At 50.6% G+C, this 13,853-nt stretch overlaps 6 protein-coding genes across 6 annotated transcripts; 5 read left to right on the top strand and 1 right to left on the bottom strand.

The window, feature by feature from the left end:
* The first annotated feature begins 711 nt into the window (after window positions 1-711).
* PSV08DRAFT_320166 (uncharacterized protein) lies at window positions 712-3,180 on the top strand. Its single transcript, XM_014221848.2, has 2 exons — window positions 712-2,741; window positions 2,791-3,180. Exons 1-2 carry the CDS (start codon window positions 823-825, stop codon window positions 2,864-2,866), a joined length of 1,995 nt encoding a protein of 664 aa, XP_014077323.1. The 5' UTR covers window positions 712-822; the 3' UTR covers window positions 2,867-3,180.
* A 293-nt stretch (window positions 3,181-3,473) lies between these two features.
* Window positions 3,474-4,523, top strand: PSV08DRAFT_364480 (uncharacterized protein; the record flags this gene model as incomplete). The annotated part of the gene is made up of 2 exons (XM_014221847.1): window positions 3,474-4,273; window positions 4,389-4,523. 2 exons carry the CDS (start codon window positions 3,474-3,476, stop codon window positions 4,516-4,518), a joined length of 930 nt encoding a protein of 309 aa, XP_014077322.1. The 3' UTR covers window positions 4,519-4,523.
* Window positions 4,524-5,285: 762 nt separating this feature from the next.
* PSV08DRAFT_207355 (uncharacterized protein) lies at window positions 5,286-7,704 on the top strand. Its single transcript, XM_014221846.1, has 5 exons — window positions 5,286-5,523; window positions 5,591-5,850; window positions 5,938-6,096; window positions 6,145-7,412; window positions 7,489-7,704. The coding sequence occupies exons 1-5, from the start codon at window positions 5,307-5,309 to the stop codon at window positions 7,598-7,600; spliced, it is 2,016 nt and encodes a 671-aa protein (XP_014077321.1). The 5' UTR covers window positions 5,286-5,306; the 3' UTR covers window positions 7,601-7,704.
* Window positions 7,705-8,379: 675 nt separating this feature from the next.
* On the bottom strand, window positions 8,380-10,025 carry PSV08DRAFT_207357 (WD40-repeat-containing domain protein). The gene is made up of 2 exons (XM_014221845.2): window positions 9,735-10,025; window positions 8,380-9,682 (listed from the first exon to the last, which is right to left on the bottom strand). The coding sequence occupies exons 1-2, from the start codon at window positions 9,952-9,954 to the stop codon at window positions 8,421-8,423; spliced, it is 1,482 nt and encodes a 493-aa protein (XP_014077320.1). The 5' UTR covers window positions 9,955-10,025; the 3' UTR covers window positions 8,380-8,420.
* A 144-nt stretch (window positions 10,026-10,169) lies between these two features.
* PSV08DRAFT_228087 (P-loop containing nucleoside triphosphate hydrolase protein) lies at window positions 10,170-11,981 on the top strand. Its single transcript, XM_014221844.1, has 4 exons — window positions 10,170-11,012; window positions 11,063-11,355; window positions 11,410-11,484; window positions 11,534-11,981. The coding sequence occupies exons 1-4, from the start codon at window positions 10,373-10,375 to the stop codon at window positions 11,630-11,632; spliced, it is 1,107 nt and encodes a 368-aa protein (XP_014077319.1). The 5' UTR covers window positions 10,170-10,372; the 3' UTR covers window positions 11,633-11,981.
* A 344-nt stretch (window positions 11,982-12,325) lies between these two features.
* On the top strand, window positions 12,326-13,101 carry PSV08DRAFT_364484 (uncharacterized protein; the record flags this gene model as incomplete). The annotated part of the gene is made up of 1 exon (XM_014221843.2): window positions 12,326-13,101. The coding sequence occupies one exon, from the start codon at window positions 12,326-12,328 to the stop codon at window positions 12,959-12,961; it is 636 nt and encodes a 211-aa protein (XP_014077318.1). The 3' UTR covers window positions 12,962-13,101.
* Window positions 13,102-13,853: the final 752 nt, after the last annotated feature.

Raw genomic sequence — 13,853 nt, forward strand, 5'->3', positions numbered from 1 at the left:
GGTGAGCTGTGCATGTGCTGGACCAATGCCACTTGGGCGAGCCTTCCGGTGAACATTACGGGTTGCATGCACCAGAAAAATACTATTGATTTCACAGGATTTTTGAACTTATCCACTGCTGCCTGAATGCCAAGTGTGCTGATAAGGCAGACTTGCTTCTTCTTTACATGCGTCATCGACGTAGCCCATGAGGCCGCTCTTTGGAAGAAAAGGAGGCAACACGAGGTGCTGCCTGCGGCAATAACATGTGGCAGTGAGATTTACTAGGGTTGTGGTATGACAAGATCGATGAGACGCCGTTATAAGCGCCAGGAACCGGTTCTGGTAAAGGGTGGGGGCTAAACGGCAGTTCTCTCCACCCACGCCATGAGTTTACAGCCCCCAAACATCATGGCATCAGCCTATTATCAGCCTCGCGCACCTAGCTATGGCTGCCTGCCTAGGATATTAAGCTTGAGTCGGCGTTGAATCTCCGCTCCACTGTCAGCTAAAAAGCGCGGTTCATCGCAGGTCCTCCCGGTGTGATTGGTTGTCTAAGCGTTGAGCTGAGGCTGTGACGGCGGTAAGCCATTGCCCAAATTAGGGCATGCCGCGGCTTAGCCTAAGTTACGATGGAAGGACTCAATCCACCTCCACACTCAGCTTGTGGCTGTGTGGTTCTACGCTTATAAGTGGTATTTTCCTTGCTGCTTGTTTTGCTGTATTGTCCCAATCTTTTCACACCGCACCATAGGGGAATTCACCAAAATCATTGAGCAAACCCACAACTATATTATATTGCAAGACCTATTGGCTTAACAGCGACTGGATTGGCCAGTCAAAATGTCGGCTATAGAGCGGCAACCGTTGTTGGATGAGAAGATTGCCCTCAATTACGAACGTCAGATTAGCGATGATGGGCTTGGATACACAAAAAGAGCTGCGAGAAGAAGCATAGGAGATACCCTCCGCAAGGCCGTTGTGTTGCCCTTGATCTGTGGGCTTGTTGCATATGGATCATATACCCTTTTCAGACAGCATCTCCGCTCAAACGTATCGTTGTCGTCACCACACCATCATTCCGGCTCCATCAACTACACTTGCCTACCTGGACAGTCTTGTTGGCCAACAACAGATGAATGGAGCGCCTTCAACAAAAGCATCAATGGTCATCTTAGACTGACTGTGCCCTGGGCCGAGCCATGCTATCTTGACTCGTCCAGTGAAAAGTGCAAAACCGTGGCGAAAAACTATGGTAATGGATTGTCGCGAACAAGCCAGTACGGCTCAGGGGAGTTCCTCGATTGGGAGAGATGTGGTGAATCGCAATGCGCCTTGAACTCCTTCAACACTTCAGATTCCGTTTCTGGTCCCTGTTCGCTCGGAAGATTCTCCTCATACCACGTCGAAGCCAGATCTGGAAGCGATATCAGTAGAACACTGGATTTCGTTCGCAAACACAATATTCGAGTCTCGATCAAAAACACTGGACATGACTATTTTGGTCGATCTACTACTCCCAATTCACTTGCCATCTGGACACACAACCTGAAGGATACCAAATTCCACAAGACTTTTCAGCCTCAAGGATGCAATACCCGCTACGAGAACATTGGTGAGATTGGTGCTGGCGTGCAAGCTCAAGAATCATGGGAAGCTTTTGAGCCACATGGCATGCTCGTTACCGTAGGTGCGTCGGCATCTGTTGGCATCGCCGGAGGCTACGGCCAAGCAGGTGGCCACGGACCGCTGGGACCCAAGTACGGGCTCATGGTTGACCAAGCTGTCGAGTTCGACGTCATCACTGCTGATGGTAAACAACACACCATCAACGAATGCAGTGATCCAGACCTCTTCTGGGCCATGCGTGGAGGCGGAGGCGGAACCTATGCAGTGCTCACATCATACAAGTTCCAGCTCCACCCAGCCGTTCCTATCAACGTATACTACTTCCATGCCAACTTTCCAGCACCAAAAAACATCTCCGAGTCGAAGATTCACCAAGATTTCCTGACTGCACTTGCCTCAAACCAAGCCCTCTTTGGCAAACATGGTATCGCCGGATACAACTTTGTGCTACCAGACCACGTAATATTTGTGCAAGTCATGCCATCCAACGATACCGAAGCGATAAAGACCATCACTTCGGAGTGGCGCAACCTTCTTACAAACATCCCTGGTATCGAAATCACCGCCGACGACTACTACTCATTCGAAAAGTTCTCCCAGTGGTACGACTTCACCGAGAAACCTGAGCTCGCGCGCAATGGAGCTGTCGGTCTGGGATTCAAAGGTGTAGGCCGCTTCATGCCACGCACTCTCTTTGAATCCAATCAGAGCATCGAGAAACTAGTAGAAGCAGTCATGACTTCAATGCAGTACTCGTACGCCAGACATGGCTCAGGAGGCGTGCAGCTATACGCTACGGGGCCTGACAACTTCCCGGATAATGGCAAAACGAGTGTTAATCCTATCTGGCGAGACTCTCTCTGGGAGATCGTCATGGGCCAGTTCTGGACCACAGCCACGCCGCCGAATACCCTGTCTCCAATTCAGGACATAGTCACCGCCATGGTTGAGCCGCTCAAGGCGTTGACGCCTGGCGGTGGATGCTACCTAAACGAGGGTGATTGGGCTGAGAAGAATTGGCAGGAGACGTTCTTCGGTGTTCAGTACGAGAGGCTGCTCGCAGTGAAGAAGCGGTACGATCCAACTGGCTTGTTCAATTGCTGGAAGTGCGTGGGCTGGACGGGATATGATGAGTAAGTTTCGTGACCCTAATGTTGCAAACAAAAAGCTAACTGGTGATAGCCCAATGTATTCTTGCTACTCGCAGTCTCGACATGCACCACTGCCATCTATACCGCTAGACCCTCTCAACAGGTAACCACAGAGCTCTGGTTAGCTCTCCTTCTCTATTCTTTTTTTTCACTGTTCCTCGAAGACTGGAACTCATTTTGAATGTACTGTAGCATGTCTTGGTCGTCTTTCCGCACCCAATTTCATCATTACTCCTTCTCTATTGAATCTTTTTGTCTTTCACTCGCAGCCGATATATCTATCTTGCGGTTTTGAGTACTCCGAAATGCGGAGACAGCCACATGAGACATAATTCTGTCAATGTTAGCTTAAAGTTTTACATCGCGGTCCAACGTTCACCGCAAGAGCTTCACACTTCATTTCAAGCACAGTAAAGTTTTCATGATGTTCCTCACCGTTTGACTTCATATACTCTCTCCTCACTTGCTAGTCTCCCATTGGTCGGACACTGTGATGTTTGCAAACGGGCCAGCTGCACGACACCGCTTCAGGATAGTATATAACTGACGCTCACCTCTACCTTCTTGATACACAAGTACGAATCAGCTACTGAGTTTTACACACAACACACACAATATCTCCTCAGACCACTTGAACACGAAGCCAACTACTCGACTCGACAAGAGCTTACAACAACACAAACACCCAACAAACGCATTGAAAGGCAGGTAACCATGTACTTCCCTGTCTTTGCTGTTTTGGCAGTACTCCCCCTTCTCACCGGTGCTCTTGGACATGGCCACCGCCGTTTCCAGGGCCGCGATGTCAAGACCGAAGTCGTACTTGTCACTCAGACGGTGTATACCACCATGATCATCGCTCCAACCCCCAACATCACTGCATCACAGGCACCCGTACTGAGCATCCTCACCGTCGGCAACCCAAGCACCATTGTGCAGATCTCCTCACCTTCTACCACTACACCCACAAAGCCGTCAACACCGCCCCCGAACCCATACGCCCCACTAGTCCCCACCCCTAACAACGCCAGCATCGTAAACTCATGCGACTACGACGTCTGGGTCTCCTCCATCGGCGGCCACGAAAGCTGCGGACCAGGCAACACAAACTACCTTGTACGCGCCAAAACCACATACACCGAGACCCTCCGCGTATGCAAGAACGCCGGAGTCTCACTCAAGGTAGCAAAGACAGTCGTGGGCCTCGCGAAACCCATGCAGTTCGAATATACCGTCGGGGCCGACAAGAAAAGCGTGTCCTACGATATCTCGTACCTGGACTGCATGGTCAAGAACGGCACGGAGGTTAAAGATGTCACAGGGTGTGTTGGGCAGGAGAATGGGATCCAGACTGCGGGTGGTGAGAATTGTAAGGGGTTCCATTGTGTGCCTGGGGTTGAGTGTGCGCAGTTGGCGTATACGGAACCAGAGTTTGGAGGCAGGTCTGAGGCGCCTGTCGGTGCTTGTGAGGTTGACGGCGGAGTGGCATTTGAGATTTGTGCTGGAAATAGGGGGTAAGTGAGAGGAATTGAGGACGAAAGAGGTAAGATGTAGTCCGACTTGGTACTCTATTTTGAATTTTGATGGCTTCTGGTTATAGAATGGGATGCTGACATTTTTTTCGTATAGGTGGAGGGTAGAGAGGAAGGAGGAGCGATATAATCGTCGGCAGTCTCTTTCTAGGTGCCGGCTGTTTTCTTTCTTCATAAGGGGAAATCATTTGCACATCGGCAAGCAACGCGAGTGTGCTGATGTATGATGATGTGTATTAAGTGCTTCTCCGGTGGCAGCAAGAAATAGTCTAGGTTATGGATTTCAGGGGACTTTGACTTGAGTATATAACTAAATGTATAAGTATACATGAAAGGTTGAGTGTTGTTAAGTCTTTTTTTCGTGGCGAGATTAAAGTACGTGGTGGGCGAGTTTGCTCACAACAAACAACCAGAGAGACTGCAGCTTGTTAGTAGGGTCAGCGGTTGTGTTGAAATTTGTTCAACCGCTTGAATATAGCAAATGGCAATTATACAAAAACAATAATCATAGTGTCTGAGGCGGTTTGACATGGATTTGGAAAGATGTGATTAGGCACGTGACCATGGACAATCTGTGGCTTTGGCATCAGTTCTGCTTTTTTCCAGCCTAACACACGAATTCTGTAATCTAGTGTCGGGACTTGTCGTTGCCATACCAACTGCACAGCATCCTTGACTCTGGTGCGGCCAAGAAGTGCCGTTGTCATGAGTGCCGGTTCCTAGTTAGCGTGTTGGTTCATCGAACCCTAGCGTACCCGTGTCCTCACCTGTGCCAACACACTCTGGCCAGACTCTACCGTATTGACTAGTCCACACTTCTCCGGCAAACTGTCCAGCCTGTTGGTGTTTGGAGGGAATAAAGTCTGGACTTGATGACGCAAGGATAACTGTTATCGATAAGACAAGTACCGAGCTAAACGCGTACTACCGCTTCCGTCGTCCACGCCCGCGTTTGGGGCGAGGAAGCCGAACGCGCCATTTGCACCAGCCTTTTGCAGCATGCGATGCACTGCGCATGTTAGCCAACATGTCTGTCCCAGAGTCGGAAGTACTAAAGCCGCTGGACGCCTCCAATACCAATTCAGATGACTGGGAGATTTTCGTTCTCAAGGATGCGCACATCACATATGAGAGCAATGGAAAGCCTGCCAGCCTGCTCACCGCGTATGCGGATACCCCGCTCAAAGTCGAGGGGCACCTAAAGATGCCTGGGCGCAGCCAGTTAAAGTATCGTACGTAGATCTGGATGCCATGAGAAGCGCATCAGTGGAATAGCGTAGTCAATTGACACGGTCGCAGTCCTCAAGAAGCCTTATAACCCCACTGACATCGAGATACGGAACGTGACACGCTTCTCGTACGGCGAAATGACAGATGGCGCATACGTTATATGGGCCCAAGGCAAAGCAGGCTGGTTCGAAATTCAACCTGCGCCCCAGTATAAGCCTATCTATGACGAGATGATTCAGGCTGTCGAGCTATTGTACTTTGTGACGGATATTCACAGTGAAGTGCGGAAGAAGAGTGGAGGACCCAGTGCTGAGCTCATTTTTCAGGAAGTAAGTGCAACACGGATATCTACAGCTAGCTCCAAAAGCCTGCGCTGATTGAGCAGCATTATGAGATATACAGGCTGATTCATGTAGTACGCGGAAGACAAACGCTTCTCTTGTGACGACATAGCCATGGCAGAGGAAATCTTCGACAAGCATCACATGTTCCTGATGATGTGCTTCTTAAACAGGGCGCAGGGCTTTAGCTGGAGTAACACTCCTATTTACCAGCGCTTTAGAAGAAGATTTCCGGTAAGTGATATTCCAGCCAACCCTGGACTCAATCTGATCTGCGAATAGAAAGACTTTGACGACTGCAAAGCACGCATTGAGGGGCGCTATTCCCAAATCCAAGCCGAACGCTCGCCGACAAGGTCAAAGTCAAGGTCTACGCCATCCCGCACTTCAAAGCAAGCAGCTACACCTGGAACGTCACGGCATACTCGGAGGAAGTCTGTGGGGTCAAAAACGCCGGACGCGCCGAAGAAGAACGATAATTGGTGGGAAGCCGCGGCACTTTTTGAATTTATGCAGAAAGCAGTAAACCAAAGAGTTGTACGCCCAGGAAGAAATCAAATAACTTTGGATCGGGTTGCAGAGCTGATTGTTAGGCGTTATGAGATTGACGAAGTGGAGACTGCAAAAACAGTCCTACTGGTACATGCGCAGAATCTCTGTTACATGATGGACCATCCGCGGAGAAAAACTGTACAGTTCTTCGCAAATGAGCCAATATATCAGGAACTAGAAGCTGGACATGACTTATCCGCAGCCGAACAAAGACGAGCAGAAGACGTCGAGCTCAAACCACGGAAAGATCACGCAAGGCTAAGAGATGGACAGAGCGATTCGTCAGATACATCTGACGAAGAAGATGAAGATGAACTGCGGACGCCCGTTCGACGATCAGGCAGGCGGAAGAACGGCCGCCTGTCAGTTCTGCGACCAAAAACCGGCAATTTCTCCGGCAAGAGTAAACGTGTGATCATCAAGCCAGGCAAACAAATAGCCGGTAAGGGTAAAGCACCTGTAGCAGCCAGTGACACCTCATCGGAATCACAAAGCGAGAACGAAGCAAATAGCTGTTCAGACCTGGACATGACCGATACGCCAACCCAAGCCCTATCGCCAAGTCGCGAGAAGAGAAAATTGAGCGACACAGACATGGAGCACGAAGCAAAAGATGCTCGAAGCAAACGAAGAAATAGCAACTCTTTAACCCCTTCCTCTCCGCCCACAACAGACGATTTCGATTCCAGTGAAGCAGACGGAGAAGCCCGCAGTTCTCTACCCCTTCCCCTCCGACACCTTCCCGCATCAGTATCAGGCGACAGCAAACCCAGCGTCTCTCCTCAAATCGTATCCACCCCGCTCCCCACCTACGAAGCCAACGGACCCCGCGACTCGTGGCTCTGCAGCTTCGACGGTTGCACCCAGCGCATATACGGCTGCAGTAAAGAACTCGGTCGCCAGCTCATCACCGAGCACTTGGAAGACCACAGTCGCGGGCGCGACAAGGTGGTGGGGATTCTATGGCGAGAACAAAATAAGCTGCATTTACCTGTTAAGTAAGTTTTTTCCCAATATGCTAGAAGAGGCGAAATGGAGTTTTTGTGGGATGAGAGGCTAATCACTGGGAACTAGTAATTTGATTAAGAAGATTAGGGAAATGAGTGAGGCGAGTAAGCCGTTGTTTCCGAATCAGCAAGAGAATGTGAAGGGAGAGAAGGTCAAGCCGATTGAACGGCCGGTTTGAGAGGGAGATGTGGGGGGTTAGCATATATTGAAGATATGGGGGTGCTGTGTGGATACGCCTCGTTCTTCTCTGAGTTTAAGAATAAGCATTTTTTGTCATTCTTGCCTTTCTTTTTTTGCTTCGAGATCTCTCATTTTCTTCCTCTTTGAAAATTCTTTTCCTCTTCGCCCCCGCTTCTTCGCTGCTTTCTATGCTGGGTTGCACATCTTCCAAGTCCACTTCACATATTTCCAGTATCACACTTGCGTCTTCGTATACTTTCCCAGTGTCCGGATCAACGTGCCATTTTGGATGCGGAAAAGGGAGTGCGTGGAGTGGAGTTCGGAGAGCACTTTCTTCATATCGGGTGTCGAGTGCGAGGGGAAGACTACACGATGTAGGATGGGTTTGCGTATCGTCGCGGTGGTGTTGTGAGGGTACTGAGGGTGTGGACGATGAGGCTGAGGCCCAGGCCGAGGAAGCGCTGGGTTCTGGGGAGAGCATGAGAAATGTGTCTGCGTATATTGTCGTCTTGATTGTCGTGTAAACCGGCTTGTTGATGCTGAGACAGAGTTCGTTGCAGAGAGCAAGGATGAGAATGTATAATCCGAGGGAATAGACGTCAACACTGTATAGCGAACAGAAAATCAGCGAACATGCGGACTTGGGGTTGTTGTCTTTACTAAATGTCCAAACGTGAATTGTGGCCTTTTCTTTGTTTGTCCGGAATTAGGCTTGGAAGGGATGAGGGCGTCACTGATGAGGACTGCTTCCAGCACACATAAATATCTGAAACCCTGTAAGATGATAAAGCTTCTTATTCATAAATATCCAATTACTTTTAAACGCTGATTGTCTTGAAAACATTGAATCCTGACCCGCCGGTAGCCATGATAGCGCCCGGAATTTGCGGGTGCCAGTGTGCCTCCTTGATCTGCTCCATGTAGTGCACAAATAGCAGTTGTGGTGGTACGTCTTGCACTCCTGCTGTGTATTTGCTCTCCTCGTCATCGAGCTCGACGGCAAGATCCCACAATGTGAGCGTGTTGTCACCGGCGCAAACAAGCACGATACTGTCGTCTGTAGGGTGCCACTCGACAGAGGTGATTTGCTCTTTGTGGAATGTGTAAGATGCGACGGGCGAAGGCTTCTTGTCGCTGGACATGTCGGTGGACGGCTTCCATTGTCGCAAGTCCCATACTGCCCATTCGCCATCGTCGGCGCCAGAAGCAAGAAGATGAGCGGTCTGATGCGACCAGCTGAGTACGTTGACATCAGTCTTGGATGCTTGAACACTGAGCACTGGTTTCCGTGACTTGAATCGAGTATCCCAGATTTTGACTGTGCCGTCGCTTGATGCTGAAGAAAATACTGTCTTCTCAGTTGGAGACCATTGCAGCTCCTCGACTGAGCCCTGGTGGCCGGTGTAAGGTGTGGTATCAGTTACGAAACCTCCGCCTTGCGTCCTAGTTGTTGCGAATATCTTTCCAGCGCAATCAGCTGTGATAAGCTTGCCTTCTGGTATCAGAGGGGACCAGTCTAGCGCATAACCCTCGTTTGATCCGTGAGCTCGGATGGTGCAGACTGGCTTATTTTGCGCGGGAGAGATGGTGGTGCCGGGTGTGTCGAAAGAGGTGAGATGTGGGGTGACGTCGTGAATGAGAACCTGGCCCGACTCTGTCATGGCAGCTGTGAGAGTCGTTGGAGGTTGCGCAGATGTGGCTTGTGGCGTTTGGTGTGCTCGTATACGGTTCGTGCAGCTCGTCAATGGTATCGACTTGGTCTCCAATATGGGATCGGATGCCTCATCATCCGAATCCGAGTCCTCATCTTCTTCGTCTTCCTTCTCCATGCGCGACAAACTGCTCATTTTCATGACCATAATCTGGTTCTCCTTGTCCCTTCCTCGTGCTGCTTGTGTGCCGGCGACTGCGTATACAGTTGCGGGATATGTTTTGCGATCTGAGCCTAGGTTGTCGGGTACAATGTCGCAGGACAGACAGGGCCATGGCGCTTCTAGAGTATGCAGCATATCGTATGTTGAAAGATCAGGGTTCAGCGTCTCCCCAGGGGAGAGTTTGTGGCGTCCAGGAATAAATGTGCCTAGAGAAATAGTCAGCAGCGTGTCTAAGTATGGCATATAAACCTCTCTGACCTTTGTCGATGTCCATGCCATTCTCGCGCTCTTCAGCCTCGCGCTCCTCATCTGGCCGTCCGTCTACTCCTGCTTCGAGAATCTCATCCTCGCTCTCGAATTCATCCTCAAATTCATCCTCGAATTCGCCTGCCTCATTCTGTGCGTCAACTTCCATGGGCCGCTCGCCATTCTTGATAGCCTCCAGCTCTTGCTCTGCCTCTGCCGCTCGTTTTGCCATGTTTTATGTCTGGATATATTCTTGCGTGTGGTTGTGCTGGGGCGAGTCGCAAAAAAAAGTCGCACAAGTGTGAATTGGAAAACGAACTTTTTGAATAGTAACGCGATAAGCGGCTTATCGAGCACCAGCCACAGCAGCCCCTCGCAGTGGCTTGTGGCTTGGCGAACCAGGACACGGCGAGCCATCAGCGCTACCCCATGATACCCAATTGCATCGCGGCTAGCACTCAGTCAACAAGTCGACTTCAGCTCACAACACACACACCCCTTTTGTCCCCGAATGCCCTCTCACGCGTGAAATTGGCCCTGCAAACTCCTCGAACGTCGCATCTGCCGGGTTTTCCTTGTCTGTTGCTCTCGACGCGTGCGCGCCCTCAGCTCTCGTTGCTGCCGAATACATACCGCTAGAAGTCGCTGCCATGGAAGAGTACTCGAGTCAGGCGCCTGTGCCAGAAACACTCCCCCAACATGTTCAGGTGCCGCCGGAGCAACTGGGGCCTAGCCAGCTGCAGCCTGAACCCGTACCTGTTGATGAACACGAGGCGCAAAAACACATGGACCAGACCATGGACACGAATGATGACAGCATGGCCAGCACCATTACCGCCAACACCGTCACACCGCTACCAGATCCAGCCCAATCTAACAGCCTCAACAACAGCCCTTCCCCATACGGACACGACCCTCACCGACCATCGACGTCATACTCAGACACCGCCTACCAGTACACAACACACAATGGCTCGCGCTTCACTACATCCTCAGATGCCGATACTCCTCCGCGGCACGGCTACTACGACTCCAGCAGAGAGGCACACGCCGGCCAATCGCACTCGCGGCCTAGCTCACAGATGGGACGGTACCCGACTTCAGAGGGCGGCGCCCGCTCAAACTCATACCAAGACCAACAACGGAGCGCACAACAACAGCAGGAAGCAGTCAAGAATGCCAGCGTGGTCATCAAAGTTGGCATGGTCGGAGACGCGCAAATCGGAAAGACCAGCCTGATGGTCAAGTATGTCGAGGGTAGTTGGGACGAAGACTACATCCAAACATTGGGTGCGTTACACCATGCTTTTTCTAGAAGTTGCAGTTTCTGACACGCGCAGGTGTCAACTTTATGGAAAAGACCATCTCGATCCGGAACACCGAAATCACATTTTCTATTTGGGATCTAGGTGGTCAACGTGAATTCGTCAACATGCTGCCATTAGTCTGCAACGATGCTGTCGCGATACTCTTCATGTTTGATCTGACGCGCAAGAGCACCCTCAACTCGATCAAGGAGTGGTATCGACAAGGGCGCGGCTTCAACAAGACTGCTATCCCCTTCTTAGTCGGCACAAAATACGATCATTTCGTCAACTTTCCCCGAGAAGAACAGGAAGAAATTTCTAACCAGGTACACACGATGTTTGGATCTTGGATGTCAGCCTAGTATGCTAACAAGGCATAGGCTAAACGGTTTGCACGAGCAATGAAGGCTAGTTTAATCTTTAGCTCAACAAGTCACAGTATCAACGTGCAAAAGGTAGGAAATCAACATGTTCAGAGTCGGATGTGTGCTGACTTTGTCTCAGATATTCAAGATTGTGCTATCGAAAGCGTTCGACCTCAAGTGCACTATTCCTGAGATAGAAAACATTGGCGAGCCACTTCTCCTCTACCAGGCCGTCTAGTCGCCGGACCGACGAGTGAGACCCCGGACAGAAGGGACGCGGATGAACCTGTCTGAGAGGCAGATGGGAAGCGTCTTTTATCGGAACGTTACCACGAGCGAATGACTTCATGATTGATTTGCGTGGGATTGCATGGCCCTGGCGATTGGAGCACGGAGCTATACATATATGTCGGGCACAAAATTTGGCGTTCTTCTGCTTTGTATTCGCAGAGGCGCTTGTAAAGTTGGAGCCATGAGAGCTCAACTGGGACAATGGAATGAGAGCGTTGACTTGCACAGGCGGCGCAGCCTTGCAGCATAGTATACTATAGTCTAATGAAGAGTCGCGGGATAGCTGTACCTGTTAGTATGTATGTTTACATGGTACGTGACTTTGCAACGCGTGCCAGGGGTAAGTTTAGGCGAATGACGTAAGCTTCCGCAACTAAAAGTTCGAGACGTGCGCAAGTAACTTTGGTCAACACTTTAGTACAACCATCTGTGCGCGCACATGCTAGAATAAGAACGAGTTCGCATCCAATACAGCGCGCGTTCGAGCATGCTATAGTAACTCAAAAGCGGCTTACCAAATCCCGACTAGTGGTTCCAAAAAAAAGCACTCCATCAGGTTCTTCGCATAGCAGACGTTTTAATACGCGACCACATCAAACAGCATTCTTTCTTGTTCTCCACACACACACACGTACGCACAATGGCACTACCATCGATAGCCCTGCCGGGCCAGCTTCTCGGCAGCATTGAAAAGTATTCTCCGGGCCCCGGAACGCACATTTATGAATCGCAAATCTACGCCTCAATAGCAGGACCAGTGGTATCCGTAGGCTCAGCACCACAACCGATAGCAGGAAGCAACAAAACTAAGCTACCACCTCTCGTCGCGATAACCCGGCCGCCCAGCTTCAGCGACCCAGGCATCCTAGGCCCCAACTCGGGGGGCGGTGTGCCCCTGTTGCCCACGGTCTCCAGCACAGTGCTAGTCCGCATAACGCGTTTGGGCCCACGCTTCGCCTCGTGCGAGATCCTCGTCGTCGACGACGCCGTATGCCGCGAAGCCTTTCTCGCGCAGATCCGGCGCGAAGATATTCGCGCAACGGAAAAGGACAAGATCAAGATTGAGGAGAGTTTCCGCGTTGGCGACTTGGTGCGCGGCACCGTGATTAGTCTGGGTGACAGCGGAAACTACTACGTTGCGACTGATCGAAATGAGTACGGCGTTGTACTTGCTAGGAGCGAGGAAGGGCGCGTCATGCACCCCGTTAGCTGGAGGGAATTTAGGGACCCAGTCAGTGGAAAGACGGAGTTGAGGAAGGCGGCGAAGCCGTTTTGAAAGAGTCTTGAGATTGTCTGTATAACGTATACCCACTCCCTTCCTTCTTGCCGAGAAGGGACCCTCCCCAAAATAAAAAACCAGCATACTACTGTCTTCAAGATACGAGATGGATCTGCAATTACTACCTCGTATATTCTCACCGCCCCCGATCCATCCACCCATCCATCCACCCATCCATCCATCCCACATTGCCTATATCAAAAAAAAATCTCCTATTATGCAAATCAGGGTCACCCGTTTGAACGGGAATGACTTGCATTTCTTCGCCCATCTCCGCGTCTAAGAAAAGCACGCACTACTTACCCGCAACACACAGGCACATGCTCAACCGTCCCCCCTCCCCCCCAACCAACCAACCAACTAACTACTGTTTCACCCACGCAAGCATTCCCCTTCCCCCCCCCCCCCCCCCAAAATCCCCACTCCTAGTTCACAACCCTGATCTTCTTCCTTTTCCCCTCCAAGTCACACAGCCACACAGCCACACACATACACACTATATCCCGCAGCTAAAAAAAAAAAATTAAAATTGACACAGGGAAATACCCCAGGCAAAAAAAGGGCTAGGGGGAACGTAGTCCCCCCCTTGCGCTTGTCGTTTATTCGCATGTTAAACTTTATTTCTTATTTTACCAATTTTTTTAAGATTGAGGTTGTTAAAGGCATTGAGATTTTGGGAGTACATCGGGGTCAATGGAGGTAGGGGACAAGGTAGGTACGGAAGGAGGAGGAGGAGCTAAGAATAGAGGGTGCAAGTGATTTAGGGTTGTGAGTAGAGGAACTAAGGATTGATGGATTGATTGATTAGTGGTTTAACGTCCTTAGGAGCCCCCCCCCCCCCCCTTCCTAGGGGCGCTCCAGCCTCGCATGGGGCATGAAGACGGGTGAA

The sequence above is a fragment of the Bipolaris maydis genome (genome assembly GCF_028858645.1).
Source record: "Bipolaris maydis strain C4 unplaced genomic scaffold PSV08scaffold_11, whole genome shotgun sequence".
Lineage (NCBI taxonomy): Eukaryota > Fungi > Ascomycota > Dothideomycetes > Pleosporales > Pleosporaceae > Bipolaris > Bipolaris maydis.

Coding starts and splice junctions, on each gene's coding strand:
- PSV08DRAFT_320166 (XM_014221848.2), top strand. CDS start 823: ATGTCGGCTATAGAGCGGCAACCGTTGTTGGATGAGAAGATTGCCCTC. Junction 2,742..2,790: donor GGCTGGACGGGATATGATGA/GTAAGTTTCGTG, acceptor AACTGGTGATAG/CCCAATGTATTCTTGCTACT.
- PSV08DRAFT_207355 (XM_014221846.1), top strand. CDS start 5,307: ATGTTAGCCAACATGTCTGTCCCAGAGTCGGAAGTACTAAAGCCGCTG. Junction 5,524..5,590: donor GCGCAGCCAGTTAAAGTATC/GTACGTAGATCT, acceptor ACACGGTCGCAG/TCCTCAAGAAGCCTTATAAC. Junction 6,097..6,144: donor GCTTTAGAAGAAGATTTCCG/GTAAGTGATATT, acceptor ATCTGCGAATAG/AAAGACTTTGACGACTGCAA.
- PSV08DRAFT_207357 (XM_014221845.2), bottom strand. CDS start 9,954: ATGGCAAAACGAGCGGCAGAGGCAGAGCAAGAGCTGGAGGCTATCAAG. Junction 9,683..9,734: donor TGGCATGGACATCGACAAAG/GTCAGAGAGGTT, acceptor CTATTTCTCTAG/GCACATTTATTCCTGGACGC.
- PSV08DRAFT_228087 (XM_014221844.1), top strand. CDS start 10,373: ATGGAAGAGTACTCGAGTCAGGCGCCTGTGCCAGAAACACTCCCCCAA. Junction 11,013..11,062: donor AGACTACATCCAAACATTGG/GTGCGTTACACC, acceptor TGACACGCGCAG/GTGTCAACTTTATGGAAAAG. Junction 11,356..11,409: donor AGGAAGAAATTTCTAACCAG/GTACACACGATG, acceptor AACAAGGCATAG/GCTAAACGGTTTGCACGAGC.